The 27,996-nt window shown below is 38.7% G+C and overlaps 1 protein-coding gene across 2 annotated transcripts; it reads left to right on the forward strand.

Annotated features, from left to right (window-relative positions):
* Positions 1–170: 170 nt before the first annotated feature.
* On the forward strand, positions 171–25,380 carry ric8a (ric8 guanine nucleotide exchange factor A). Of its 2 annotated transcripts, none has more exons than XM_069327003.1 (11): positions 171–273; positions 4,869–5,005; positions 5,554–5,678; positions 5,895–6,093; positions 7,013–7,145; positions 15,044–15,222; positions 15,915–16,185; positions 18,826–19,069; positions 20,899–21,049; positions 23,596–23,715; positions 24,376–25,380. In XM_069327003.1, the coding sequence occupies exons 2-11, from the start codon at positions 4,935–4,937 to the stop codon at positions 24,503–24,505; spliced, it is 1,623 nt and encodes a 540-aa protein (XP_069183104.1). In that variant the 5' UTR covers positions 171–273; positions 4,869–4,934; the 3' UTR covers positions 24,506–25,380. The 2 variants fall into 2 exon arrangements, with proteins under 2 accessions (XP_069183104.1, XP_045597103.1); XM_045741147.2 differs by lacking the exon at positions 171–273 and adding an exon at positions 3,889–4,127.
* The last annotated feature ends 2,616 nt before the right edge of the window (positions 25,381–27,996 follow it).

Genomic DNA, 27,996 nt, shown 5'->3' on the forward strand with positions numbered 1-27,996 from the left:
TAACCGGTAGTTTGCCTTCACGAACAATCAGTTAGCCACCTTCAACTGGCAGTGGTGCAGCTTAACACAAAGACACTGCTATCCACAAACTACCAGTTTGTTAGTTGACCAAAGGTCCACCTTGCGTTGACACCGGATGGGTTATCACCGCCAGACTATATAAAGGGCACCTCCTCCCTGGAAAGGTTAAACTTACCTGGCACCGCTCCTGTGCCAGGTAAGTCCTCTACGGGCTCACCATAGCCCGTGCTACTTGCCCCGCTCCTGTGCCAAGTAAGTTACGGGCTCACCATAGCCCGTGCTAATTGGAACTTGTTCCCAGTAGCTGAATCTATAACAACAACAAACCCTGGAAAGCCTGTCTCTTTGTTAGTGCTCTTGGATCACCTTGGTCTCTCTCACTCGTCGTCTGCCCTTGGCCTACGCCGTGTCTGATGCCATGGTGGTATGGTAGCTGTCTTCAGTACACCAGTATATCTTCATGCATTGTATCCATTGACTTTCTTACAGTTTATTTTTGTATTAATTTTCATATTAACTTGGCCACCTTTGCATTATATGATCGCCAAGTGTTCTCAGGTAATTTTTTGTTCATTATTTCAGTAAATTGTTTTAATTATTTATTTGATGATTTCCATTTTTCACCTGCGACTTACTCACTGCATGGCCAATAGCAGCATTTTTTTTATTTATGTGATGGAGAGCCATACCACCTTGGTCCAGTATAGCTGCGATACCACAACCCGTCACAAGCAAGACATGGGTTAACATTTAGGGGGTAAGGTAGGTAACAGGGAGTTTATTAGGTAGTATTTAGTTTTTCCTCTTAAATTGGTTGAGAGAGGTACAGCCTTTGACATGATTGGGAAGGTCATTCCACATTCTGGGTTCCTTGATTTGTAGAGCATTTCTAGTTTGGTTAAGTCGCACTCTTGGAATAGCAAATATGTATGTTTCTGGTGTGGTGCCCATGGGTTCTGTTACAACCTTCTAGGAAGCGTTTAAGGTCAGGATTGGCATTACAGTCCAGTTTTAAATATATAGAATACACATGAGAGGATGTGCAGTGACTTAATATCTAACATATTCAAAGATTTAAGTAGGGGTACCGAGTGCTGTCTGGGGCCAGAGTTTGATATTGTTCTGATAGCAGCTTTGTGTTGATTAATTAGAGGACGTAAATGATTCTGGGTAGTAGAACCCCAAGCACAAATACCATAATTGAGGTAAGGATAGATGAAAGAGTAATAAAGCGCCACCAGGGCAGGGCGAGGTACATAATATCTGATCTTAGAAAGAATGCCAACAGTTTTAGAAACTTGTTTTGCTATATTTAGAATGTGTCTGGAAACTCAGCTTGAAATAATAGAGCCCAATAGGCTCAGGACCCTTTATTCCAGTAGATTGACAGCTGAGAGGCGGGACCAATGAGCCGAGGCTCAAGAGTTACATAGCCTTCCCGGCTTTGATGCCTTTGTAATGTACGATTGTTACGTTGTTGGGTAGATTAGATACAGTGATACAGGTTTTCATATTTATTTAGCAGTCTTGGTTACAACAGTCGGTTGTTGTTGGCAGTGTCGTAGACGATGAGACGTATGTACTAGCTCTATCTATTAACCCAACAAACTTTGTAAAATCTCTTTATGTATATACCTTACCTAAATAAACATTTATTTATTTATTTATGAGACGGACCTTGGGGCAGAGCAGAGAGCCAAGTGCGGCCGGAGTCGCGGAGCTGGATGCAGGCGAGCGTGGCGGCTCCATGTGGGATGGTGAGTGTCTAAACTCGATGAGGCTGAGAGCGTGGGAGCTCGATGGGGAAGGAGTGTGAGAGCTCGATGTGGTCGGAGTCTACTGTCTGCTCTGTGTCGAAGCTGGAGCGTCTTGGGGTCGGTTAGAACTCAAGGTAGGTTAGAAGGATGGAAAGAATGTTAACTGTAATTAGGGAAAAGGTATGAGTGACATCATTAGTGCTAATGAGAGTTTTGCTTCGCCCATTAACCTAATGAGTTTGGAACGAGTATATTGTTTATAGTCGCTACACCACCTTTTGATAATTACTTCAACCCCTGCAAGCATAACTAGGTGAGTACTAGTCAAGATCGTTGAGCAGGCTGGGGTCAAGTCCCGGCTCTCTCTCTCCTCCTGCAAGCAACTCTCCACAAGCTATTCATCAGTTATGCCCACTTCCCCGCTCACACGTGTGGTGGAGACGTGGTAACCTTGCGATGATTTCGAGGCTTATCGTCCCCAAGGCCCGGTCCTCGAGCAGACCTCCTCGTTGCTGGTCAACCAGGCTGTTGGACGCGGCTGCTCGCAGCCTGACGTATGAATCACAGCCTGATTGATCGGGTATCACCCTGGAGGCTGACTCCATACACAGTTTCAAATATAGATATGATAGAGCCCAGTAGGCTCAGGAATCTGTACACCATTGGGTTGACTGCATCTATCTGGACCTAAAAAAGGCTTTCGACAGAGTTCCACATAAGAGGTTGTTCTGGAAACTGGAAAATATTGGAGGGGTGACAGGTAAGCTTCTATCATGGATGAAAAATTTTCTGACTGATAGAAAAATGAGGGCAGTAATCAGAGGCAATGTATCGGAATGGAGAAATGTCACAAGTGGAGTACCACAGGGTTCAGTTCTTGCACCAGTGATGTTTATTGTGTACATAAATGATCTACCAGTTGGTATACAGAATTATATGAACATGTTTGCTGATGATGCTAAGATAATAGGAAGGATAAGAAATTTAGATGATTGTCATGCCCTTCAAGAAGACCTGGACAAAATAAGTATATGGAGCACCACCTGGCAAATGGAATTTAATGTTAATAAATGTCATGTGATGGAATGTGGAACAGGAGAACATAGACCCCATACAACCTATATATTATGTGAGAAATCTTTAAAGAATTCTGGTAAAGAAAGAGATCTAGGGGTGGTTCTAGATAGAAAACTATCACCTGAGGACCACATAAAGAATATTGTGCAAGGAGCCTATGCGATGCTTTCTAACTTCAGAATTGCATTTAAATACATGGATGGCGATATACTAAAGAAATTGTTCATGACTTTTGTTAGGCCAAAGCTAGAATATGCAGTTGTTGTGTGGTGCCCATATCTTAAGAAGCACATCAACAAACTGGAAAAGGTGCAAAGACATGCTACGAAGTGGCTCCCAGAACTGAAGGGCAAGAGCTACGAGGAGAGGTTGGAAGCATTAAACATGCCAAAACTAGAAGACAGAAGAAAAAGAGGTGATATGATCACTACATACAAAATAGTAACAGGAATTGATAAAATCGACAGGGAAGATTTCCTGAGACCTGGCACTTCAAGAACAAGAGGTCATAGATTTAAACTAGCTAAACACAGATGCCGAAGAAATATAAGAAAATTCACCTTCGCAAATAGAGTGGTAGACGGTTGGAACAAGTTAAGTGAGAAGGTGGTGGAGGCCAAGACCGTCAGTAGTTTCAAAGCGTTATATGACAAAGAGTGCTGGGAAGACGGGACACCACGAGCGTAACTCTCATCCTGTAACTACACTTAGGTAATTACACTTAGGTAATTACCAGTTGATTGACAGTTGAGAGGCGGGACCAAAGAGCCAGAGCTCAACCCCCGCAAGCACAACTAGGCGACTATACACTTGGGCATCTTTGCTGTAGATGATTCGATTCCTTATACTATGACGTCACGGCCAAAATTGATGCAAGCAAACAATTCAATTGTGAATGTCACACTGGCGCAAAATAACCGAGAATTTATATCCAAACTAGAGTACTTTTTAAATAAAAATTGCAATAAAATAATGTAATCAATAAACACTTAGGTGTGTAAACTAGTTTGATGCGTTTTTGGAAAGTTTGTATAAAAGTATTGGAGTAGCGAACGGGGAATGTTTACAAGCTGTCTGCTGGGAGTGTCAGGGAGGAGCTGAGAAGCCCCACCTGTCCGCCCTCCATCACTCGTAAAGAGGAAGTCTTAGGTGTGTCCTGTAGAATACCACAGGCTGGTGCAGGTGGCGGCCATGGAGGAGTCGGTGTTGAAGCTGCTGGAGAGCGGTACTCATCAGGACGTGGGTCGCCTACTGAAGGAGTTTGTGGGGAAGGTGAGTGGTCTCCCCTGGCCCTCTGTGACACCTGTCTTAACCCAGGTCTTTTACGACACCTGTCTCGCCCCCGAACACTAACGACATCTCTGACAGTAACTACCCTCTTATAACACCCGTCTTGTCCCTGAAAGTTAATGAGAACTATCTCACCACAAACCCACCTTCCCTTGCGTTGGTTCCAAGGATCAGTGTCCAGTCTCTAATCAAGCGTCCTGGTTGGTGGTCTAGTCAATCAGACTCTTTAGATGCAGTTAGTCTCTGCCTGACATTAGAATAATAATCCGGTTGACCAGGTATCCACATTTCTTTTCCCAGCCTTCCACGAGACCTGTTACACTCTGTTCTTCTACAACGCCCTTCTCATTCCCAGCCCGTTATGACGCCAGTGTTTCCCTTTTTACCACAACACGGTCAACCTGCTTCCACTACACCACTCGTCTCACCACTCATTGTTTGGAGGTAGTGATGAGAGGTTTGCTCAGCTCTTTGGTGTCAGTCACTGTTCATCCTTGGCAGTGGGTTGAGAGAGTCCTCCACAGTCTCCTCAATGCATGGCTAAGACCTTTTTAAAGTTACTTGTCACTGTAGAGGGAAAGTAAACTAGAGTATAGTGTGTGAGTAGTATCTTGGGTATACCCTGTCTGCTGACTCTGGGAGCAACTGATAGGTTGCTCAGAAGTAACTCTAAGTCTTTTAGTGTCATATTTTTAATAATTGTCGTCTTGCCTTTACAAATAGTATGAGAAACAGTTCACACCCGTGGGCCTTGAACCTGAATGTTGCGACCGGCTGTGGGACGTTATCATGGGGCGACTGAGTGATCCTCTGGCTAACACCACTCATCAAATTTGTCTCTCTGCTATTAGAATTTTGAGGTAAGCTTAATGTACTAAATTGTATGTTTCAGTAGCAATAAGAGAAGAGGAAAATATTAAAATCTTTATTAATAAACACATTTTTTGTAATCAGTTTTTTGGGAGATAAATTTTGTAATTTACCTGTGAATGAAAAGTGGGAAATTATTTGATAAAATACATGCATTATTATGCAGTAAAATATCCAGATGGATTTTTTAAACACTGCAAAGTTTTGCAGTGTAAATCATTACAAGTGAATATGTAAAAATTAATAGAGTACAGTATTGTATTGCCAAGTGCAGTAAATGTAGTGGGTATGACGGAAGTCCTTTCTTGGATGGATGATGACCAGAGGAAAACGGTATTAACTGTATAAATTTATTTCTTTATGAAGGTATTCGGTAATTTTTCTTGTGTTTAGAGATGTCGAACACAAGAAGAGACTTGGAGATGTTTGATTAAGTCAAACTTTATCACCTTTAGAAAGTAAATATTTATACTACATATATAAGGAAAAAAGCAGTTGTTTTACAATACAATTGGTGATAATCCAACTCTTTCTGCAGTCGTGACAAATCATCGCTGTATAGGGTTATTGACAGTACCAGACTGGCAGTGATTGTCCGTCTGGCCGGCCTGGTCCCAGAAGAGGAAGCCTTGGAGCGTCTTAATCAACAAATCAATTATGATGGTACAGTTGCTTTGCCATAAATTAATTATATACAGTATATAATTAGTGCCATGCCCTGAAATTAAAATCCAATTCATTATATTAAAAGTTCTTTTTAAACTTCATCTTTAGGTATTGTGCCTTATGCATATGCTTGCTTTATAAATGGTGGATAATTAAAGTTTATTTTATATATATAAATGGTAGATACTTGAAGTTTCCTTTTTTTATTTGTAGTGGTGATAGAAGCACAGAAGTGCCTGAGCAATTTGGTGTACAACAGCAGCTCCATCCAGAGGATGTGCTGCAACAACAGCTGCGTGCCGGGCCTTATGTGCCGCCTCAAGACATTCAGGGACCCAGAGTTACCTCACATCGTCAAGTACTTTGATATGAGACTCCTTTTTTTACTGACGGCTTTCTGTGGGGATATTAGGTGAATTAACTATAATTACTGTATTGATTTAACCCAAAAGACTAACCCAATTCCCAGAAGTTTGCCTTGTGCTCGGTATGCCACAGTGAGCAGAAACATGAAATGATCTTGTATTGTCATGTACATGTCTGGTGTTATAAAATTAATTTACTAAATATGATGAAGATACCAATAATTTTTTTAAACGTCAACATGATGACATAAGTATTTGTTGTTGTTTTTACATGTATGTTATTGTTAGCTCTAATGGTTTACCTTCTACATAAATTTCCACGGCTTTAAATTAATTTTTATTATGTAATGATAATATATAATAGGAATGTACTGGTATGAGCAAATTGATAGTTTATCTCTGAGACTGATATAGGGAAAGCATCATTATTGAATGTACTCTCCATGTTTACTGCTGTTTAAACATAGTGTTGTCCTTTGGACTTCACTTTCTGTTGATTACTCTCTTTTATGCAATCATCTTTAAACTGTTTTCACAACAGTGTGCTCATTCAACCCCAGCTCATGCTCCTTGATTAATTAGATTTTATATGGCTTTGCCCTGTTTTGAGTGGTTTTCTTTCTGCACTAACCCCACATTCGACTTCCGATGTAGTTTTCCTATTATATTTCATTGTTCATTTCCAGGCCATGATGACATTAAATAACATTAGCAATAGATTTAAATGTAAACTGCATCAATCAGTTTTCAAAGTTATCGTATACAGTACAGTATACTTAATGAACTTATTCCTAGAACACTTTCCAAATCTTTATACCTACATATCTTTTTCATTGTACAGGAAACAAATTTTAAGCAATCGTTCATGATTAACTCATTTAATTAGTTTGTTGTGATTAAGCTTAAGCATAAGATTTGCTGCAATAGTGTAAGGTAAATATTAATTTAGGTGGTATCGCTCCACAGACCGCAGCTACGATCCGAGTACCATGGCCTCACGTACTTAATAGAGATACTGGACTTGTCACTAAAAACTGCCCAGGAAGATAGTGAAATTCAATCTATCAATGGTTATATCCCATGTCCTGTAATTTTTAATGTAAGTTTTATTTGACCTTTTCATGTATTTTAACATATTTTTGAACTTTTGAAATAGCAGATCAGGTGTGTGTAACTTCCCATGCCACTAATGCATGTTATGAAATACAGTATATTTTTCTTTAGTTAGATTAACTTTAATGTTAATGTTCGTATAACTTGTGTTAATATGGCCCCTTACTCCTATGAATTAATAGAAATTACAGTCCAGTTGTGTGCCATGATGTATTTGTGTGTTTGAGGCCTATTTATGATGATCAAGATTATCATGCATGTTTTCCAAATATTTTATAGTGCCTAAATTTATATCAAGTATATAAGTCTTGATTGTAAGCTTGTTTTATGTATTATTTCTGGGAGGGCTATTATAGTGGCTTCTTGTGAGTAGCCACCTGGATGGCTTCACATACTGTAATTCACTTCACACTGGGCCTTTGCAGGTAATTTAAAGCCTACCGGGGACCTGATGCCAAAACCTGATCCCCTATATAGAGGCACAAGTAGCAGGAATTATGAGATCACCATAACCAAGAAAAGACCAAGAGAATATATTTTGCAGGGTGCTTAAAGAATGCAAAGAGGAGCTTTGCAAGCCATTGTATTTCATATTTAATAAATCATTAAAGTCAGGCAGAGTGCCAGAGTCGTGGAAGGTTGCTAATGTGGTACAGTACCAATTTTTAAGAAAAGAGATAGATCACTTGCATCAAACTATTGGCCAATTAGCCTAACGTCTATTGTGGGAAACTTATTTGAATTGATAATTGCAAATACTGTACCATTCATCTTCATCTTGAAAAACATAAATTAATAAACGAGTCACAACATGGTTTTATAAATGGCCATTCATGTTTAACAAGTTTGCTATCTTTTTATTCCAGCATAGTTGAGGCAGTTGATAGTGGTAAGGTTTGTGGTGTTGTGTCCCTTGACTTTAGCAAAGCTTTTGATACAGTGTCACATGAAAGACTGATTAACACTTTCGCGCCCCCTGGGATGGTAAAAAAAAAAGCGGTATGTGCGCGCGGCGTTTTTGCCGCGTAAGCGTAAAAACAAAAATGTGTATACTCTTTTTACTCTCCTGACCTTAGTTCTCGAGCAACGTATTTCATTTTGGTACCAACATGTTCGCAATAAAATTCTCTAGAAGAACATCAGTAAAAAAAGTCACGAAACGTATAGGGATACCAGCACCAAATAAATAACTACGAAGATGACTCGCCGTGAGCGCCCAACAGCAACAAAATGTTTTTACTCTTGGGATTGTTATCACCTCCACACTTGTCCTACAGCGTTAATTTTGGTATCAATGGACTCGCAATGAAATTCCCAACATGGTGATATGAATATAAACGTAGAATAATGATTGCGGCCCACCCGCAAGAGAGTGGGAAGTGGTGAAATTGTTACCCGGTATCGGTGACGGGACGACACATGTGCGATACGGCGCTTTGAAAGTTTATACTTATTTCACTCTCCTGACATTATTATTATATGTACGTCATTCATTTGTGTGTCAATGTGTTCACAATAGAATGTTCTATGAGCCCGTAGGTAAAAAAGATCAACAAAGCGTAAGATAGAATAGCGCCAAATATAAAACAACGCTGGAACATATCAGTGAGCGTCAAACACACACAAAATGTTTTTACTTTTGTTATGTTTGTCAAGTTTGTACTTGTTGCACACAGTTATTTTTGGTTGTACATTGATCGGAATAAAATTCCCTAAACAGACATATGTATATAATACATGATATGGGGGAAGCATTACCAGTATAAACGGCTAAAGTCACCCACCTGCAACCAGACACACGCTACACCCAAAAAAAAATCTATGAAGGTTCGAGTCTACTTATGGCAGTTTGTGAGATAGTGTTCATTCTGGTATCAAAATACTCGTTTCAGTTTGTAGTTCATGCGATTTTCAGAATCAACTGAATCGCTGGAGGTTCAACATTTGAGTCAGAGTCATCTGACAAAACCGTCTCGTCAAATGGCAGTGTGCCAGACATCTCGGGTTCTGATTTGGTTGCTGCTTCAGCTTGAGGTGTTGAAGTGAACAAAGGCCGCCTCACACCAGATGGTCCAGGAGTTTGCATGGCGTCAGCATAGGCAGGACCTGTGTCATCATTTATGTCTGGAGCGTGCCGCAAGTGTTGAGATACTGTTGCTGTTTGAGGCCAATCTTCCGGGTCCCAGCACAATAGGGCCCAATTTGCCACCTCGTGGAACTGTACCAATGTTAGCTTTTTTTGATCAGTTGTGTTGTATTTGTACAAAACAAAGGCATTATGCAAAGCCATTTGCAGGAAATAAAACTATCTTTTAGGTCCACTTCTGAGTTTTCCGGGTAAAATGGTAATACCAATTGATCGAAGTGGTCCACACCTTTCATGAACTTATTGTACCATGCCGCCTAGTGGTGAGAAAGAGAGCCTCATGGCGCGCAGTTTGAAACAAACCCAAAGTAAATCGGATTAAAATTGAATTTTATATAAATATTTTAAAAGAGGACATAAATTTATGTCCACCATGCGGAAGCGGTGAGGCGAAACAGGACTCCGGGGGGAGTCCTCATCAGCAGAAAGTGTTAAAAAGATAGAGGCTCATTGTATTGGGGGTGCTATATTAAGTTGGATTAGGGGCCTCGTAGCCTGGTGGATAGCGCGCAGGACTCGTAATTCTGTGGCGCGGGTTCGATTCCCGCACGAGGCAGAAACAAATGGGCAAAGTTTCTTTCACCCTGAATACCCCTGTTACCTAGCAGTAAATAGGTACCTGGGAGTTAGTCAGCTGTCACGGGCTGCTTCCTGGGGGTGGAGGCCTGGTCGAGGACCGGGCCGCGGGGACACTAAAAGCCCCGAAATCATCTCAAGATAACTCAAGAAGGGCATGGCTATACCAAAGAAAACAGAGTTAGTATAAATGGGGTTAAGTCAGAGTGGGAAAATGTTGTAAGTGGAGTGCCCCAAGGCTCTGTCTTGGGACCTCTATTGTTTATAATATATATAAATGATTTAGATTGAGGTTGGAGTAGCAACATTTGCAAATTTGCCGATGATACAAAAATCGATAGGGAAATTAACACAGAAGAAGACTCACTATCACTACAAGTTGATCTAAATAGGGTTTTGAAATGGTCAAAAGATTGGCAGATGCAGTTTAATGCTGATAAATGTAAAGTTCTGAGGCTAGGTAATGATGATAGTTACAAGATACGAGCTAGATAGTGTATATGTTAAGGACAATTTGAAATGTAGTCTCAAAGAGGGAATCAAAACAGAGCCACACACAGAAACTATTTGGATTGAATTAAACGAAAAAGCTAATAATATTATAATAGGAGTAATATATAGGCCACCAAATTTAGACAGAATGGAAGCAAAGCATCTATGGGATGAAATATCTAGAGCATCTAGATCTAACAGTATTTATGTCATGGGTGACTTTAATTTTAGCGGAATAAACTGGTTGAACAAAACAGGGAATAGTGAAGCAGAAGATTTTCTAGAATTAATTGACGATTGCTTTCTTACGCAACACATTAAGGAACCAACACGGGAAAATAATATTTTAGATTTAGTGTTAACTAACAGGGAAACGCAAATTAATGACATCGAAATAGGGAGTGAGCTAGGGAGCAGTGATCACAAAGAAATCAGATTTAGCATAGAATGGAATAGACCAGTAGGAGAAAATTCTGTTAAAGTGCCAGATTTTCGAAAAGCTGATTTTAATAGCCTAAGAAATTTTTTGGGTCAAATTGATTGGAAAGGCTTGGGTATGGGGTGTGGGCCGGTCTTGGAGCGAGACATGAACCCAGCGATAGGTGACTTAAATGGGGATTTCGATGTGGATTCAATATATAACTTATTTAAGAATATTCTAAACAAAGCACAGGAACGTAGTATACCATACAAATTGAATAGATCGTATACTAATGACCCAAAGTGGATAACAAAGAATTTGAAGAACCTTATAGGTAAAAAGAGAGCTTGGTACAAAAGGATTAAAAATGGGGAGGTCACTTTAGAACAGGAATTCGTACAACTGGTTAGAAATGTTAAAAAAGAGATAAGGAAAGCAAAAAGAAACTATGAAGTTCGCATAGCAGGGCAAGCAAAGACAAATCCTAAAGGGTTTTTTCAGTTATATCGTACTAAGACTAGGGAAAGGATAGGTCCATTAAAAACTGAGACAGGTCAAATAACAGATAGTGATGAAGAGATGAGTAGTATTTTTAATAAATATTTTGTATCTGTATTTACTAAAGAGGAACTTAACAATATGCCTTCAGCCGAACAAGTCTATGTGGGTGGGGACGAGGACAGGTTGACGAGTTTAGCAGTTACCAGGGAGGATGTTCTTAAACAAATAGTAAAACTCAAACCAAACAAATCCCCAGGGCCGGATGAAGTGTTTGCTAGGGTGCTTAAAGAATGCAAAGAGGAGCTTTGTGACCCACTGTCAACCATATTTAATAAATCAATAGAGTCAGGCAGAGTGCCAGAGTTTTGGAAAGTTGCTAATGTGATACCAGTTTTTAAGAAAGGAGATAGATCACTTGCGTCTAACTATCGACCAATTAGCCTAACGTCTATTGTGGGAAAGTTACTCGAATCTATAATAGCAAATAAAATTCGTCTTCATCTTGAAAAACATAAATTAATAATTGAGTCGCAACATGGTTTTATAAATGGCCGTTCATGTTTAACAAATTTGTTATCTTTTTATTCTAGCATTGTTGAGGCAGTTGATAGTGGTAAGGATGCGATGTTGTATACCTTGACTTTAGCAAAGCTTTTGATACAGTGCCACATGAAAGACTGATTAAAAAAATAGAGTCTCATGGTATTGGGGGTGCTATATTAAGCTGGATTAGGGCATGGCTATACCAAAGGAAACAGAGAGTTAGTATAAATGGAATCAAGTCAGAGTGGGAAAATGTTGTAAGTGGAGTGCCTCAAGGCTCTGTCCTGGGACCTCTGTTGTTTATAATATATATAAATGATTTAGATTCAGGTTTGAGTAGCAACATTTGCAAATTTGCCGATGATACGAAAATCGGTAGGGAAATTAATTCGGAGGAGGACTCACTATCACTTCAAGTTGATCTAGATAGGGTTTTGAAATGGTCAAAGGATTGGCAGATGCAGTTTAATGCTGATAAATGTAAAGTTCTGAGGTTAGGTAATGATGATAGAGTTACAAGATACGAGCTAGATGGTGTTGTGATTGCGAAGTCGGATTGCGAAAGGGATCTGGGAGTTATGATTAGTAAGAATTTAAAACAAAAGGATCAATGCATAAATGTTCGTAATAAGGCAAATCGGACACTTGGATTTATTAATCGCAGCGTTAGTAACAAGACACCTGGTGTGGTTCTCAAGCTATATCTTGCTCTAGTTAGGCCCCATTTAGATTATGCAGTTCAGTTTTGGTCGCCATATTATAGAATGGATATAAATTCACTTGAACGTGTCCAGCGTAGGATGACTAAGTTAATTCCCCAAATTAGAAATCTTTCATATGAAGAAAGATTAACAAAGCTTAAGTTGCATTCACTGGAAAGGCGAAGAGTTAGGGGTGACATGATAGAGGTTTACAAGTGGATGAATGGACATAACCGGGGGGATATTAATAGGGTATTAAAAGTATCAACACAGGACAGAACACGAAACAATGGATATAAATTGGATAAGTTTAGATTTAGGAAAGACTTGGGTAAATACTGGTTCATGAGATTGTGAAGTCGGATTGCAAAAGGGATCTGGGAGTTATGATTAGTAAGAATTCAAAACCAAAGGATCAATGCATGAATGTTCATAATAAGGCAAATAGGACATAAGAACATAAGAACATAAAAACAAAGGTAACTGCAGAAGGCCTATTGGCCCATACGAGGCAGCTCCTATTCTATAACCACCCAATCCCACTCATATACTTGTCCAACCCGTGCTTGAAACAATCGAGGGACCCCACCTCCACAATGTTACGCGGCAATTGGTTCCACAAATCATCAACCCTGTTACTGAACCAGTATTTACCCAAGTCTTTCCTAAATCTAAACTTATCCAATTTATATCCATTGTTTCGTGTTCTGTCCTGTGTTGATACTTTTAATACCCTATTAATATCCCCCCGGTTATGTCCATTCATCCACTTGTAAACCTCTATCATGTCACCCCTAACTCTTCGCCTTTCCAGTGAATGCAACTTAAGCTTTGTTAATCTTTCTTCATATGAAAGATTTCTAATTTGGGGAATTAACTTAGTCATCCTACGCTGGACACGTTCAAGTGAATTTATATCCATTCTATAATATGGCGACCAAAACTGAACTGCATAATCTAAATGGGGCCTAACTAGAGCAAGATATAGCTTGAGAACCACACCAGGTGTCTTGTTACTAACGCTGCGATTAATAAATCCAAGTGTCCGATTTGCCTTATTACGAACATTTATGCATTGATCCTTTTGTTTTAAATTCTTACTAATCATAACTCCCAGATCCCTTTCGCAATCCGACTTCGCAATCACAACACCATCTAGCTCGTATCTTGTAACTCTATCATCATTACCTAACCTCAGAACTTTACATTTATCAGCATTAAACTGCATCTGCCAATCCTTTGACCATTTCAAAACCCTATCTAGATCAACTTGAAGTGATAGTGAGTCCTCCTCCGAATTAATTTCCCTACCGATTTTCGTATCATCGGCAAATTTGCAAATGTTGCTACTCAAACCTGAATCTAAATCATTTATATATATTATAAACAACAGAGGTCCCAGGACAGAGCCTTGAGGCACTCCACTTACAACATTTTCCCACTCTGACTTGATTCCATTTATACTAACTCTCTGTTTCCTTTGGTATAGCCATGCCCTAATCCAGCTTAATATAGCACCCCCAATACCATGAGACTCTATTTTTTTAATCAGTCTTTCATGTGGCACTGTATCAAAAGCTTTGCTAAAGTCAAGGTATACAACATCGCAATCCATGTTGGATTGCACTGGGATTTAATAATCAAAGCGTTAGTAACAAGACACCTGGTGTTGTTCTTCAGCTATATCTTGCTCTGGTTAGGTCCCATTTAGATTATGCAGTTCAGTTTTGGTCGCCATACTATAGAATAGATATAAATTCACTTGAATATGTCCAGCGTAGGATGACAAAGTTAATTCTCCAAATTAGAAATCTTTCATATGAAGAAAGATTAACTAAGCTTAAATTGCATTCACTGGAAAGGCAAAGAGTTAGGGGTGACATGATAGAGGCTTACAAGTGGATGAATGGACATAACAAGGGGGATATTAATAGGGTATTAAAAGTATCAACACAAGACAGAACACGAAACAATGGGTATAAAATTGGATAAGTTTAGATTTAGGAAAGACTTGCGTAAATACTGGTTCGGTAACAGGGTTGTTGATTTGTGGAACCAATTACCGCGTAACATGGTGGAGGTGGGGTCCCTTGATTGTTTCAAACGTGGTTTGGACATGCAAATGAGTGGGATTGAGTGGTTATAAATAGGAGCTGCCTCGTATGGGGCCAATAGGCCTTCTGCAGTTACCTTCATTCTTATGAACAAATAGGTTTTGGGGTTTTGTTTTCTAATTTTCTAGGATTTGTTTACCTTGCTGATTGTTTTGGTTTGCCCACCATTCTGTTGGACTTTATTGGTTAGAGTGATCTTGTATCCTGCTCCTTGAGTCTTTATAGAGAGGCCAGGTTTTGGCCTCTGGTCCCAGGTAGGCTTACTATGACTCACAAGGGTCTGGCTTGGATTGAATTGGGTGGAGCAATCCAAGTAGCCAGCAACAAGGAGCCACCAAAGACTCGCCAGAAAGAGGAGTTTCATTAGATTTATTGCGTGGATTTTTTCAGGATGAACAGGCAGAGCTAGTGAATGAGGTTTTAAAAGTCCTATACAATCTAGTCCTCCATATTGATAAGAACTGCCCAGATGAAGAGGAGGACAGCCACTGCCTACGACTGATCAGCATCCTCCGCTCTCTTCTGCTGGCATCTTGTCGGTGTCCAGAGAAAACAGATTCACTACACAGGTTATTTAAAGAAACACAGTACTGTATATGATTTTTCATGAAATAAATTAGAAGGTTTCTTTGTACTTTCCTTTCAGAGAAAAGTATTGTTTTGCATTATCATAAGAGGTGTGAGTGTAGGCAAGTGTCGTGTGATGTTGGTGGCAGGTTGCATGGTTTTGTTTGTGTTTACATTCAACTTCGTTGCCAACAAATGACAGCAGGTGGGCATGTCCAAGCACCAGTTTTAAAGACAAAATTTCTTGTTGAATACTGGAGTGTAAGGAAAGGTTTCGTATACATGTACTATAATGTGTGCAGTTATTAAATATTGCTGTCACAGAATTTGTCATCATGCAATAATAGAAGAATATTGCAGTCAGTGCTAAATGGTTCCTTCCAACACCATGCTTCTCTACCTTCGTTATCAATCTTTGATAATAAAATGTCACATGAAAGTTCTTAATAAAGACTAGAGATATGCAATAATATAATATTTACATTTGTCTACTGCTTCATGTAGCTTTGAAAAAGAGTAAATTCGTTCATGATTGTCTCTTTGTAAATCCATGTTGCAGGTAATTTATTTAACTATGTTTTCCAATATAAGTATGAATGGCATTTGCATCTGTGTCCTCAAAACTTCAGTTTATTTTGTGTTTTTGTTTTTGTTTGCCATTTCTGTTTAATCAAAACATGATATTTTCCTGCAGCAATACTGTTAACTTGCTGTTAGTGATGCCTCCGAACATGTATGAGGAGTTACTGTTGAGTATGCCGCAGGCCAGCGGTGGGCCCACGTCCCCACCTGTTCCTGCTGTAGTCACTACACAACCAACTGCTGGAGCAATGGCACTGATGGAAGCTGCCTGCTTCACCGAGGTCAATAGTCATGACTTTGATGAGCGCTCTTGCGAGTATGATGGCAAAGACATGACAGCCATTATACAACTTCTAGATTTTCTTGATTCAAGATTAAAAGCTGTAAGTATTGAGTTTTATTATGTAATCATATATTCAGTTAAGTTTATGATGAAAGATTAACTGTTTGAGTATGCTTCACTAATATTAATTATAAATGACTAGGAGCATTTTACATGTTCTTTGAAAAAATAAATAAATATTGTTTTGGTTCAGAATTTAAATTTATTCTTGTTTTTTACACATAGCCAGAAAATCAATGTTTGACATGGGCAACATATAAGGTACCAAGAGTTTATATGGTTTTGTTCTTTGTGACATCTTAATTTTTCAAGTATTTTTAAATGTTGAGTATTATTACAGTATATGGTAGTTTAAATTGATAAATGATTTAAGGTACTGGGGTAGCATTTGTGAGATTTGTCCTATACCATAATAACACTTGAGTTTGAGATAAGAAGTATAGATATGTATGTAGTTATATATATCATGAGTTATGTTATGATGACATTAGTACTTTTGTGTAATAGCAACGTAATGCTGTGCCATCAACCGCTCTCTACAGTTGCTATATGCTTTAGTTTTGTATCAGTTTGTATAATATTTTCTGATCAGAATTCCAAATTACCTTGCATAACCATCTTTTAAATGTGTTAAACAAAATAATTAGTAGTAGGCATCCATCAGTCTCGGGAGACTATGGAGTTGCGCTCTGGTTGTCGGTCTGGAGTTTCTTCTCCAGGGCGCAAAGCCAGGGTAGGTTAATATGGGGGAAGAAGCTGTTAACCATGCAGCAGGTCCCCCCTCTTCATAGCACCAAATGTCTAATGCAGTGCTGTATTTGAATTTATACAGTTAAGCTATGCTTGTACAGCATCTTGTTTAATCACTTCGCCTCAAGTTTTTACCAAGTATAAAAAAAAGCAAGATTTGGTCCATGGGGGATAAATTTTGACCTGTGACCTGCTTCTTATAACTTTTTGTATTCATCTTTTAACAAGCAAGAAAACAAGATAAATATTATAATTATCCCTATATTTTATATATATTATCCCTAATAATTTTATATATAATTATCCCTATATACAGTATTTTTTTGGGGAGGGGGGGCTATTTTTTCTTGACTTCATTTCAACACATATTGACCTACATCTTTCACATATTTGAGTACGAATGCCAAACAATGTTTATTAAAACATACAAGTAAATTCATGAATTAGAACTGCCTTATTTATTGTCGATAACTTCAACTTCAATTATATCTATAACTAGAATTTCAACTTATTTCAGCATCCAAAAATCTAGTTTCTGACCAATTCTCACCATTTTTACATATAGTGTGCACAGCTGTCTGTTCTACAACCCCTATAGCATTGATTTTTCATAAATTCTAAACTTTGGAGTTATTAATTTTTGTTGTCTAAATTTGCGCATACTGTACTGTATTTCAAATGCTATATTGACAATTTTTTTTTACAGTAAACTATACTAAAACTATTTCATATATTCTAAATATATGAAAATGAAAATCATATGCTAATCTGAGAACATAATAACATCAAATGAACAATTGGTGATATTTTATATTTTTGCAGGCGATTTCAAAATCTGAAGTTTTCAATATTCAATTTTATAATTATTTTTTATTTTATTGTTTTTCAAGTTACACTGATATAATTCAGACAGAGTTGGAGTATTTGCCTAATAGATTGTGCACAAAACATTTGAAAGAGTTTCAGAAAATTTAAAAAACTGAGTTCAATGTCACACTTCATATGACGTTTTGTGCAGTTTAGTGGTTAAGAGATACACAACTCCAAATTAATAAAATAATAAAAAGAAGATGAAGAAATGACATGAAAATGTTGGAATGAGGCAGTGATTTTAAGAGAGCAGGTAAGTTTTCTGGTCAACCATATACGATGAGAAGAATAGCACAAAAGAGCTCTGAAAGTTAATTAGCAACTATTCCTTCAAGGAGCCAAGGGAACCCCCAAGAGAAAGGTGCACCTATTTCTCCTTTAGGTCGAAAAGTTAGACATACCTGCCTCTCTCTTTCTGCAACTATTCAAGTAGCATTTACCCCATACCAAGCTTCAACACACAAAATCTCCACTGCTATATTTTAGCAAGAATGGATGGATGTACTTATAATGTATGCTACCATATTTATTTCCTGGATTTTGGATATAATTTGAAATTTAATTTCTTTGCAGAATTCATATCCACATTATGACATTGATTTTTGTGGGAAAATAGGTTTTGATGTACAGTATGTACTTTTGATTAAACTCTCAATTTCCAGGAATGCAACCTGGATGTAAATAGAGGGATTACAGTACAGTTCTGTATAGTGTCCATATTCATTGATGCCTTGCCTAGGTTTTGTCATAAATTACTTAATTGGTTCTGAGAGCTCGGTTTAAAAAACATTTACATTTTCATATTACTTTTTCCATGATGAATGCTTCCTACATTGGCATTGTCAGGGGCAGCCTAGCAAGGTAAGGTACCCAGCGGTCAGAAACACCTACACTAGTGTGTATGTACATTAAGCTGTGCAACAATAAAATTTACAATGAAATCTCACTCTTTTACACTTGTTCACCTTTTGTACTTTGCTTTTAAATGAACAGCTTTTAATGTGATTAATAATGCAAAAATTAATAATGCCAATGTTTAATGGATTCAATTGTTCCTTAGCCTGGCCAATCCTCAAACAAGTCCCTCATGCCAATTTTGACTCTGATGGTTGAGATGGTGCAGGCCAACCGTACTATCCGCAAGTTTGTACGTTTACGTGTATTACCTCCTCTTCGGGATGTAAGTAAAAGACCTGAGGAGGGGCATACACTTCGCAATAAGTTGTGTACCCTAATGACTTCACCTCTTCATGATTTGAAGCACTTGTCTGCAAATTTCCTCTTCATACTGTGCAAAGAAAGTGGTAAGATTTTGTTTTATCTAGTGGATTAATTAAGATTGGATTTGTCCGTATGCACCAACAATTCCAATCCACCTCCATTCCACTGACACTTTTGCTATTTATTGCTAATTTTTTTTTTTTTGTCACTGCAAATAATAGACCACAACTTTTTGCATGTAAAGTATCCATTCGATTTAAGGACCTCTGATTTACTGTTCTGTCAGTTCTAACAACCAAATTTGAAATCGGTAACTGGAGCCTTATTTACCGAGTCATTGATCATTAAATCCGGAATGTGGTATTGAATTTAACATGACTGGTGCTTGTCAAACTGGAGTCCACTAATGGGTTTATTGTGACAACTTTGCCCTCACTAGGCCAATGGTTATGTTGTTCCCTTCACAGATTTCACTGTCTCTGTTATGTAGCAGCCAGTCAAGCATTCACAATTAGTAAACAATGCAAGTTGGGTGTCAGACACTTGGGCAATCTCTGCCTCCTAGGCCATCAGCTAGTAGGAAGAAAGCCCATACCATATTAATTCCATCCAGGCAGTGCTAGAGGGGCAGGAGATGGAGGTAGCAGGGAGGATCCAGTGTGGGGATGGGGTACTGGGGAAGGACTGGGTGTGATCTATAGGCCAACAACCCAGTCTGCTACTCGCTTGCTCTGCTGCCTGCCCACCCACGATGCCCACCCTACCATCCACTTTCATACTCTACCTCCTCTGCCCTACCACCAGCCTTCCCACTTTACCACCTGCTCATTCTGCTGCTTGCAGAGCGAGCAGGGTGGCAGAGTGTAGTGATCTGGGGTGGGGTTATATCACGTGTCCAGAAATTGAACAAGAATTTTTTTCTCTCGGATTCTTAGCTACCAGAACTCTGTACTAGCAATGAATTATGTGGCTTTTGCTTCTGCTTTAACATCTGTGGAAGCACCAATCTCTACAGCCTTGATCACTTTTCTTCATCAATGGTAAACTGTCTTCTTCCTCCTAAATTTTTTAGTTTGACTACTTTTGCTGGTTAGCATATTTTCTTCAATACTCACAACTACTGAAACAAGAAAAACACAGATAAATAATTGAGTAGCTATTTCTAAAACTGTACTGTACCATCAGAGATAAAAGTCACGGGGTCTGAATGCATCCACTGTCATTGGTAAACCTACTGGGTCACCCATAGAAGAGAAATTCTTTACACAAACTGTATTGTAACCATATGCAGGCGATGAATCACAATAGCATGGCTGAAGTATGTTGACCAGACCACACACTAGAAGGTGAAGGGACGACGATGTTTCGGTCCATCCTGGACCATTCTCAAGTCGATTGTGACATTCTCAAGACAATCGACTTGAGAATGGTCCAGGACGGACCGAAACGTCGTCGTCCCTTCACCTTCTAGTGTGTAGTCTGGTCAACATCAACTGTATTTTAACTATTTGTAGTACAGTATGGGGTTAAGTTGTCAAAATATATATTTTTTTAAATATTAAAAAAATAGTATTAAGAGCTCTGGGTCAGTCTGTGCATATTTTCTGTACATCTTTGAAAATTTGTGTCCTTATTCCAAGCCTTTAAATAGTGATCGAAATCAAATTGTTCCAGATTTTTAATGTTTGTAAATTTTTTCAAGGTTAAGCTTTAATAACATTGCTTCTTACTCACTTATAAGTTTTTAACTACTGCAATCATGTGTTAGCAGCAGCAACCACAACCATGATAATGAAGTCTTAAATAGTGACTATTATTTAAATTTATTGTCTTGCTACTGGATTTATCCTTTTCAATTTTGGCTTAACTGTAAAGACAAATATTTATACTATAGCATTTTGATTTTGTACAGTTGACCGCCTCATAAAGTACACTGGATATGGAAATGCAGCAGGACTCCTTGCTTCCCGAGGTCTTATGCTTGGTGGTAGTAAACCAGCGGTGGATTATTCCTCGGACTCGGAGGATTCTGACACTGAGGAGTACGAAAGAGTGAGGGAAATGTAAGTACAGTAGCTATAATCTGATTATTTATAAAGTTTAAAAACTAGATTTTAGTTGGTGACAAGTACCTTTCTATGGAAGTCATTTGGTTGCTCCCGAAGGCAAGTCTTCCGTGTCTGGGTAATTACTTAAGTGTAGTTACAGGATGAGAGCTACGCTTGTGGTGTCCTGTCTTCCCAGTACTCTTTGTCATATAATGTTTTGAAACTACTGAAGGTTTGACCACCACCAGCTTCTTGTTCTTACCATCTACCACTCTGTGACAGTGAATTTAATATTTTTCTGGCAGCTTTGTTTAGTTACCCTAAAACTATGACCGAAGTTCTTGAAGTTCCAGGTCTCAAGAATTCTTCATCAATTTTGTTAATTCCCATTACTATTTTGTATGTAGTGATCATATCACCTCATTTTTTTTCTATCTTCTAGCTTTGGCATATTTAATGTCTCTAACCTCTCCTCATAGCTCTTGCAGTTAGGCAGGATGACTATCAGCATAAGTTCTCACTCAGCATATACAGAAATCACAATAGCATGATGCATCAAATGAACAAATCCACATGGGCCGTGACGAGGATTCGACCCTACATCCGAGATAATCCCAGATGCTGCCTTTATCGACTGAGCTATGACATGGTAAAAAAAAAGTTGAAACCGAAGTTCTACTGAACTTACTGGATCCTGCAGCCTCTCCAAGACACAAACCAGGGTTTTACACAACTCCCCCATGCACTCGAGCTATGTCTATAGGCCATTCTCCCTCTTCGCCCTTACTTTATTACTTCCTGGTTTGTGTCTCGAAGAGGCTGCAAGATCCAGTAAGTTCAGTAGAACTAGGGCTTCAACTCTCTTTTTGACCATGTCGTAGCTCAGTCGATAAAGGCAGCGTCTGGGATGATCTCGGACGTAGGTTCGAATCCTCGTCACGGCCCTTGTGGATTTGTTCTCTGTCCCTACAGTGTCATAATGGTACTAGAGATAAAGAGTATTGATGAATACCTTCCACCCTGATGGGCCTCTATATGAAAAGTAATGTAATAAAATCCTATTGTCACATGATGTCCTTGCTTGACATCATGTGACAACATTTGGGCTGTGTACATTGTAGCCATCTTTGTGTGTATTTTCACTATACTGTATTATTATAGCACTAGGATATCTTCAGGGTTGTTTTGGCATTTTGGTTTGTATCAAAATGCATTGCTTTCATTATGCATTGTTACATTATCATATTTTTTTTTTATTTACAGGTAAGAAAAAATATAGTTTTCCATCAGTGTTCAATAATGCTCAGTGTGATCTGGTTTGGAGCTTTCATGCTCCTCTATTTGCCATTTGGCATTCCCACTTAAAGGATATGCTGTATAAATTTAACAATGCCCTTGCCATCTCTAGCAGGTTCCAGTCAGTCATTGAACAGCTAGTCTAATGTGCTGCCAGTTTCTTGTGGATCCCAGCTTTTCTTGGATGTTTATTGGCTGGGACCAGTTCACCAAAAGTGCGTGGTCTACCTGGAGATGATGGGGTGACCTAAGGGCACGAACAAATGCCTCCGAGGCAGGAATTCGTGCTTGGCGTGCTCCTTGTATGTTTTTGTTTCATAATGTTTTGCTGCAATGAATTAATGAATCGGTTGTTGTCTACTTTTTGGTCTTTTGCTAAAATGCCCTCAAGCGTTGGGTTATTATGGGGTTATGGCTGATGCAGTTTCATAGTCTCTTGTGGTTCTTGCTTCCCTCTTAAGACCTTTGTGGGTACTAGTGGCTGATTGGTTCTTCATTTCATGGTGTAGACATGTCTTAATCTTGCATCCCCCACTCCTTTTTAGTAAGCATTGCTAGTTCTTTCTAAGATGCTCTTCTTGCTTTTCTTTGTAATGGATCAGATTTCAGTTCTATTCACAGCATTTCAGGCTTTGCTGCAAGTTTAATTTTTTGAAAGTTTGAGCAGATATGTCTACTGTACCTTCTTTTAGAGTACAGGTGCAAAGATTCTCCTCTTGAAAGCAGTGAATCTTGCATGCCTCAGCTCAGGGGACTTGATGCTTGCATCCTTAGATTTTGCCTTTCAGTAGTTGTTGTTTTAGTTTGGCATTGCCTGGTTTTCATGCCCAAAATATTGATTTTCTTGTTCATTCAATGAGAGGAGGCTTATGCCTAAAAAAATTATGATAGTGAGTTGATTATAATTTTTAGTCTCTTTCCATCTGGATTCTGGCATTGACAATAAAAATAATGCATTGCAGCCTCAACATTCATCCAATTATGCTCCATCTATGCTACTCACAACAGGATTCTTGGAGTTGTCAAGGATTTGGTTTTGGGTGTTAACAAAAATTTTTAGTGTATGGTGGAGGTGGGGATGGTCTGGCATTACCATTGGAAGTGGAAAGAAATATGAGGAGCAAGTGATGTAGGCCAGGCTTTTGGTTTTATAAGATTATTTCATTAAAAGCTGTATTAGGAAATTAACTTGGATAATGCCCTGGGAATAATTACCTCAATCATCATAATGTACCAAACCTAATTTAATTATATTTATTTTTTAGGGTGAACCCAGTGACTGGCAGATATGAGCCGCCTCGGCCTTCACCACTAGAGGGTATGACGGATGAGCAAAAAGAGCACGAGGCAATGAAGCTTGTTAATGTTCTCGATAAACTTACAAGGTATCGTTTCTGTTTCCAAAGAGCCAGCAATTTCAACTATGATATATTTTCAATGAATTACAACATGGTTTTCTATGTTATTTGTGTTAACAAAAAATGAGCAAAACTAAACTGAACCACACACTAGAAAGTGAAGTGACGACGACATTTCGGTCCCTTCACTTTCTAGTGTGTGGTTTGGTCAACATATTTCAGCCACGTTATTGTGACTCCTTGCCTGCAAAACTAAACTGATTGCAGATGTAACAAGGTCAAATGAGTCCAATTTTTTCCATTTGATTGGAAGTACTTAGATTTTATTATGGAATAGTCAAATATGATGGATACAACCAGGAACATACAGTGCCAAAGTCAAAAGGAATAATGGATGTAGATTGGGGGAAGAGGTGTAGATCAAGAATATCAATATTGATCAGAATGCAACTCCTGGATGATATGGATAAATGTACATTACAATTATACCACAATATTCAGGGGGATCTCCATAGTAAATATACAAATATATAAGCATGGTTAGAATTACATGTTCAGTAAAGTTCAATTTAATCAAGTGAATTATTACACAAAGGTACACAGTGAGTTTCTGGGATGAGGGAGAGGAACATGAAAAGCAACACACTTGAGAGAGTCATAATTCCTTTGTGATATTGTCACTCGCAGAAACAACATTATCCAGCCGTGCCGCATTGGTGATGACGGAAAACCGCACCCTGTGGAGAGCGTGATGGAACTGCAAGAAGGGATGGGCGTCATGCACCCACCCGACCACAACAACGATGACTCTGACTAGTCACGCTACCTTCATGCCTCGGGATGCAACAATCATGTTAGTCACATTATATGCATTCTATCCAGATCATGACTAAAATAGTCTATGTCAGCAAACTTTGGTGGGAAGCATATCTGCAAGCTGATATTGCTAAGGAGATTATCTCGGTAGCTTTTAAAAGCAAAATGTTCTTTGAGCATATATATATGCTGACAGTTTGAGCTATGATAACTAGGTTGAATGAGTTGTTAGTAATTAAGAAGCTATTTATCTTAGATAATATTCATCCCTATTTAGTCCACATTACAGTATTTATAACACTTCTTTCTGTGGCCAAGTACTCTATTCTGTTAGTTTATAATTCATCACTGCCTGTGCAAATGACTCTTATTAATTTTTTTTAGATTTTTCTTAGCTATAAACATTTATAAAATACAGAAGTTACATACTAAATACTGTAATCAGCTGTTTTATGTAAAAATCATTTGAGCATATGCACACAGAGTTCAACTATTACCTGTAGCCTAGGTTTGTGTTTGGAACAATTTAGTATTTTTCTACTCTTTGCCAATGATGTCATGTTAGTTGGTGTGTCCAGTTTAGTGTGAGGGTAGAGTAGGTTATACTTTTAGTGTGATGGTTGGTGTTAGTGTGTCCAGTTTAGTGTGAGGGTAGAGTAGGTTATCCTTGTAGTGTGATGGTTGGTGTTGCTTAAAAAGCAATTAATTGAAAAGACTATGTATCACTTGTCACAACTCAAGCAGACTTGCTCTCAAAATACTTTGCTACTGAAGCACCATTGCCAGCATCTTGTGTAGACCCAGCCTCACAAACCAAGACCCTAATGCGAGTGATAGTGACACCATCACTGTTATGATGAGAAATCAAACCCTCAAGAATAATAATAATAATATTGACATCACCAAGAATGTATATACATGAAAAAAGAACAAGACTGAAGAAAGACTTCTACACCACCGTGCCTCTTGAACTGTTGCTCAGTTAAGTCTGTCATTAGTCCAGCAGCTGGGTCAAGCCCTGGCACATTTTCTCTTACAGCAGCTCTTCTCGTCAAGCTTCAACTTCTATTCTTCAACGGCACCCACTTCCTGCTTGTCTTGGCTATATTTAAAGTGAAAGGAAGAGTAGGTTATACATGTAGCATAAAGACTGGTGTTGGCATTTCCAGTGCTTATGTAGGTGTCTTAAGGGGAAGTAAGGTCTAGCTTTTTGTCCTGCCTACCAGCCTTGCTGTACCTTTTGTGTATTAATTGAACAATTCTGACATTCAAATTCTTTGTCGAATCTGGTCTTGTGGTTGTACATGGAAGTGGTTTCCACACCATCTTCTTTCAGTGCATTCCACTTGTTCATTACCTGTACAGGGTACAAGTATTTCCTTACATTTCTTCAGCTCATTTATGTGTCCGCCTTTCACCTGTGTCCTCTTGTCCTGCTTTCTCTCAGTTTGAAGAGGTTATCCTTTTCCACCAATCTATTCCTTTCAGTATCTTTTATGTTATGATCATATCCCCTCTATTCCTTTTATCCTCTAGGGTTGTGAAATTTAGTTCCATTAGCCTATTCTCATAGCTTAACCTTCTTAGCTCTGGCACCAATCTATAGAGTTGCAAATGTGTGTGCCTTTCAATCTTGGTTTATGCTTCACAAGTGGAGAGTATATGTGCAGCATAATGGTTAGTATTTTGAGAGTTGGCTGAAGATGTGTTAAAACACTCATCACTGTCTCATACTACCAGCTGGCCTTGTTTTTTCCATATATTCATTATCTTATGGAGTATAATATATGGGGGTCACCATTTTTCCTACATGGCTTTGCTCGCATTGCAGTCCCACTTGTTCACCACCTCCATTTTCTTTACCTATATGTCACTTATTACAATAAATACTGATTTGCTATTATTTTTTCCACCTTATGCCTTTCTCTGATATTTATTTGTGTTTCATCACTAGTTTGTCCTTGCCGAGGGCAGTGTTCATGCTTGTCCTTGCCGAGGGCAGTGCTCATGCTTGTCCTTGCCGAGGGCAGTGTTCATGCTTGTCCTTGCCGAGGGCAGTGCTCATGCTTGTCCTTGCCGAGGGCAGTGTTCATGCTTGTCCTTGCCGAGGGCAGTGCTCATGCTTGTCCTTGCCGAGGGCAGTGCTCATGCTTGTCCTTGCCGAGGGCAGTGCTCATGCTTGTCCTTGCCGAGGGCAGTGCTCATGCTTGTCCTTGCCGAGGGCAGTGCTCATACTTGTCCTGGCTTGAAAGTTATTCACTGAACTTTCTTTTATGTTAGTTTTATCTTAGTCTTTAAGAAAACAGCACAAGGTACAAGAAACCTGGCCAGAAATGTGAGAGTGCCACATGAATAAGAGAACCACAGTTTGCCTACAAAGCGTGTAGGCAGGAAAACAAGACAGCTTTGTGAACCCGAGATAGTGTCACGTCAAATATACAAGGCATGCCAAAACTGTCAGACTGCGAGCAGTGGCATATAACAAGCACCAACTTGACCTGGTTGATTGACCAAACCACCAACCAGGAGGCCTGGTCAGAGGCTGGGTCGTTGTGATATCGATTCTTGGAATCACTTCACGGTAATGTAAAGGTAGGTACATATGCAGGTAGTGAAGAATCAAACAGCATTCCAATGTGTTGCTTGAGTTAAGAACAAGTTAGTAAAATCTCACCAAATGTAGATACTGAAGTAGAGAATATTATAGAAAGCTGGTAGTTCCACAAGGCAATGCCTTCCTTGAGACCATGTACAGAGCTGAACTACATAGTATTGCATTAAAAACATAGTAATCAGTCCATAATCATGACATTTATTAAATATAAAATTAATATAATGTTCTCCTCTATGCACAGTCACATTTTTTGGTCTATTAACAATACAACACAATAAATGGATATACAGTATTTTGTTTTATATAATATAGTACTCTATTATGCTTTAACAACACATTGCAGTACATAACAACTGTATGCTTGCTAATCCAGATCATATGGGCCCACCCTTTTATGAATTAACCAGTCATCTGGATTAGCAGGAATTCTTACTGGGAAGGTTAAAAAATAAACATACAGTATTAAAAAAGTTTGTTCGACAATCGATATAATTCATATTTCGACACAGTAAACATAAATTTACATGGTTAGGGGGAGGATCTTAGGGTACAATTGATTTTATTTATATATACAGGAGTTCTTACATTATTGTACAGACACAAGCATGCATAGCATTTTGGGCACTACAATACAGTACTTGTAGTACTAAAATAATTTTGTGACAGTAACAGAAATGTCAGGTTACCCTGTTGGAATTTGCTAGCTTGATTGATAAAGAGCTTCAATAATAATTTATTAACTCATCCTGACCTAACATAACACTAAAATCAATGTACACGAGCATGACAAAGTCAGTTTTGACTGCCACCTGCTGAAGCTTCACTAGTTGAAGGCCCTTGGCTTTCTGGTGACCATAGGTTTCCCAATGTCATTAATA

Source organism: Procambarus clarkii, chromosome 19, assembly GCF_040958095.1.
Source record: "Procambarus clarkii isolate CNS0578487 chromosome 19, FALCON_Pclarkii_2.0, whole genome shotgun sequence".
NCBI classification, from domain to species: Eukaryota; Metazoa; Arthropoda; class Malacostraca; order Decapoda; family Cambaridae; genus Procambarus; species Procambarus clarkii.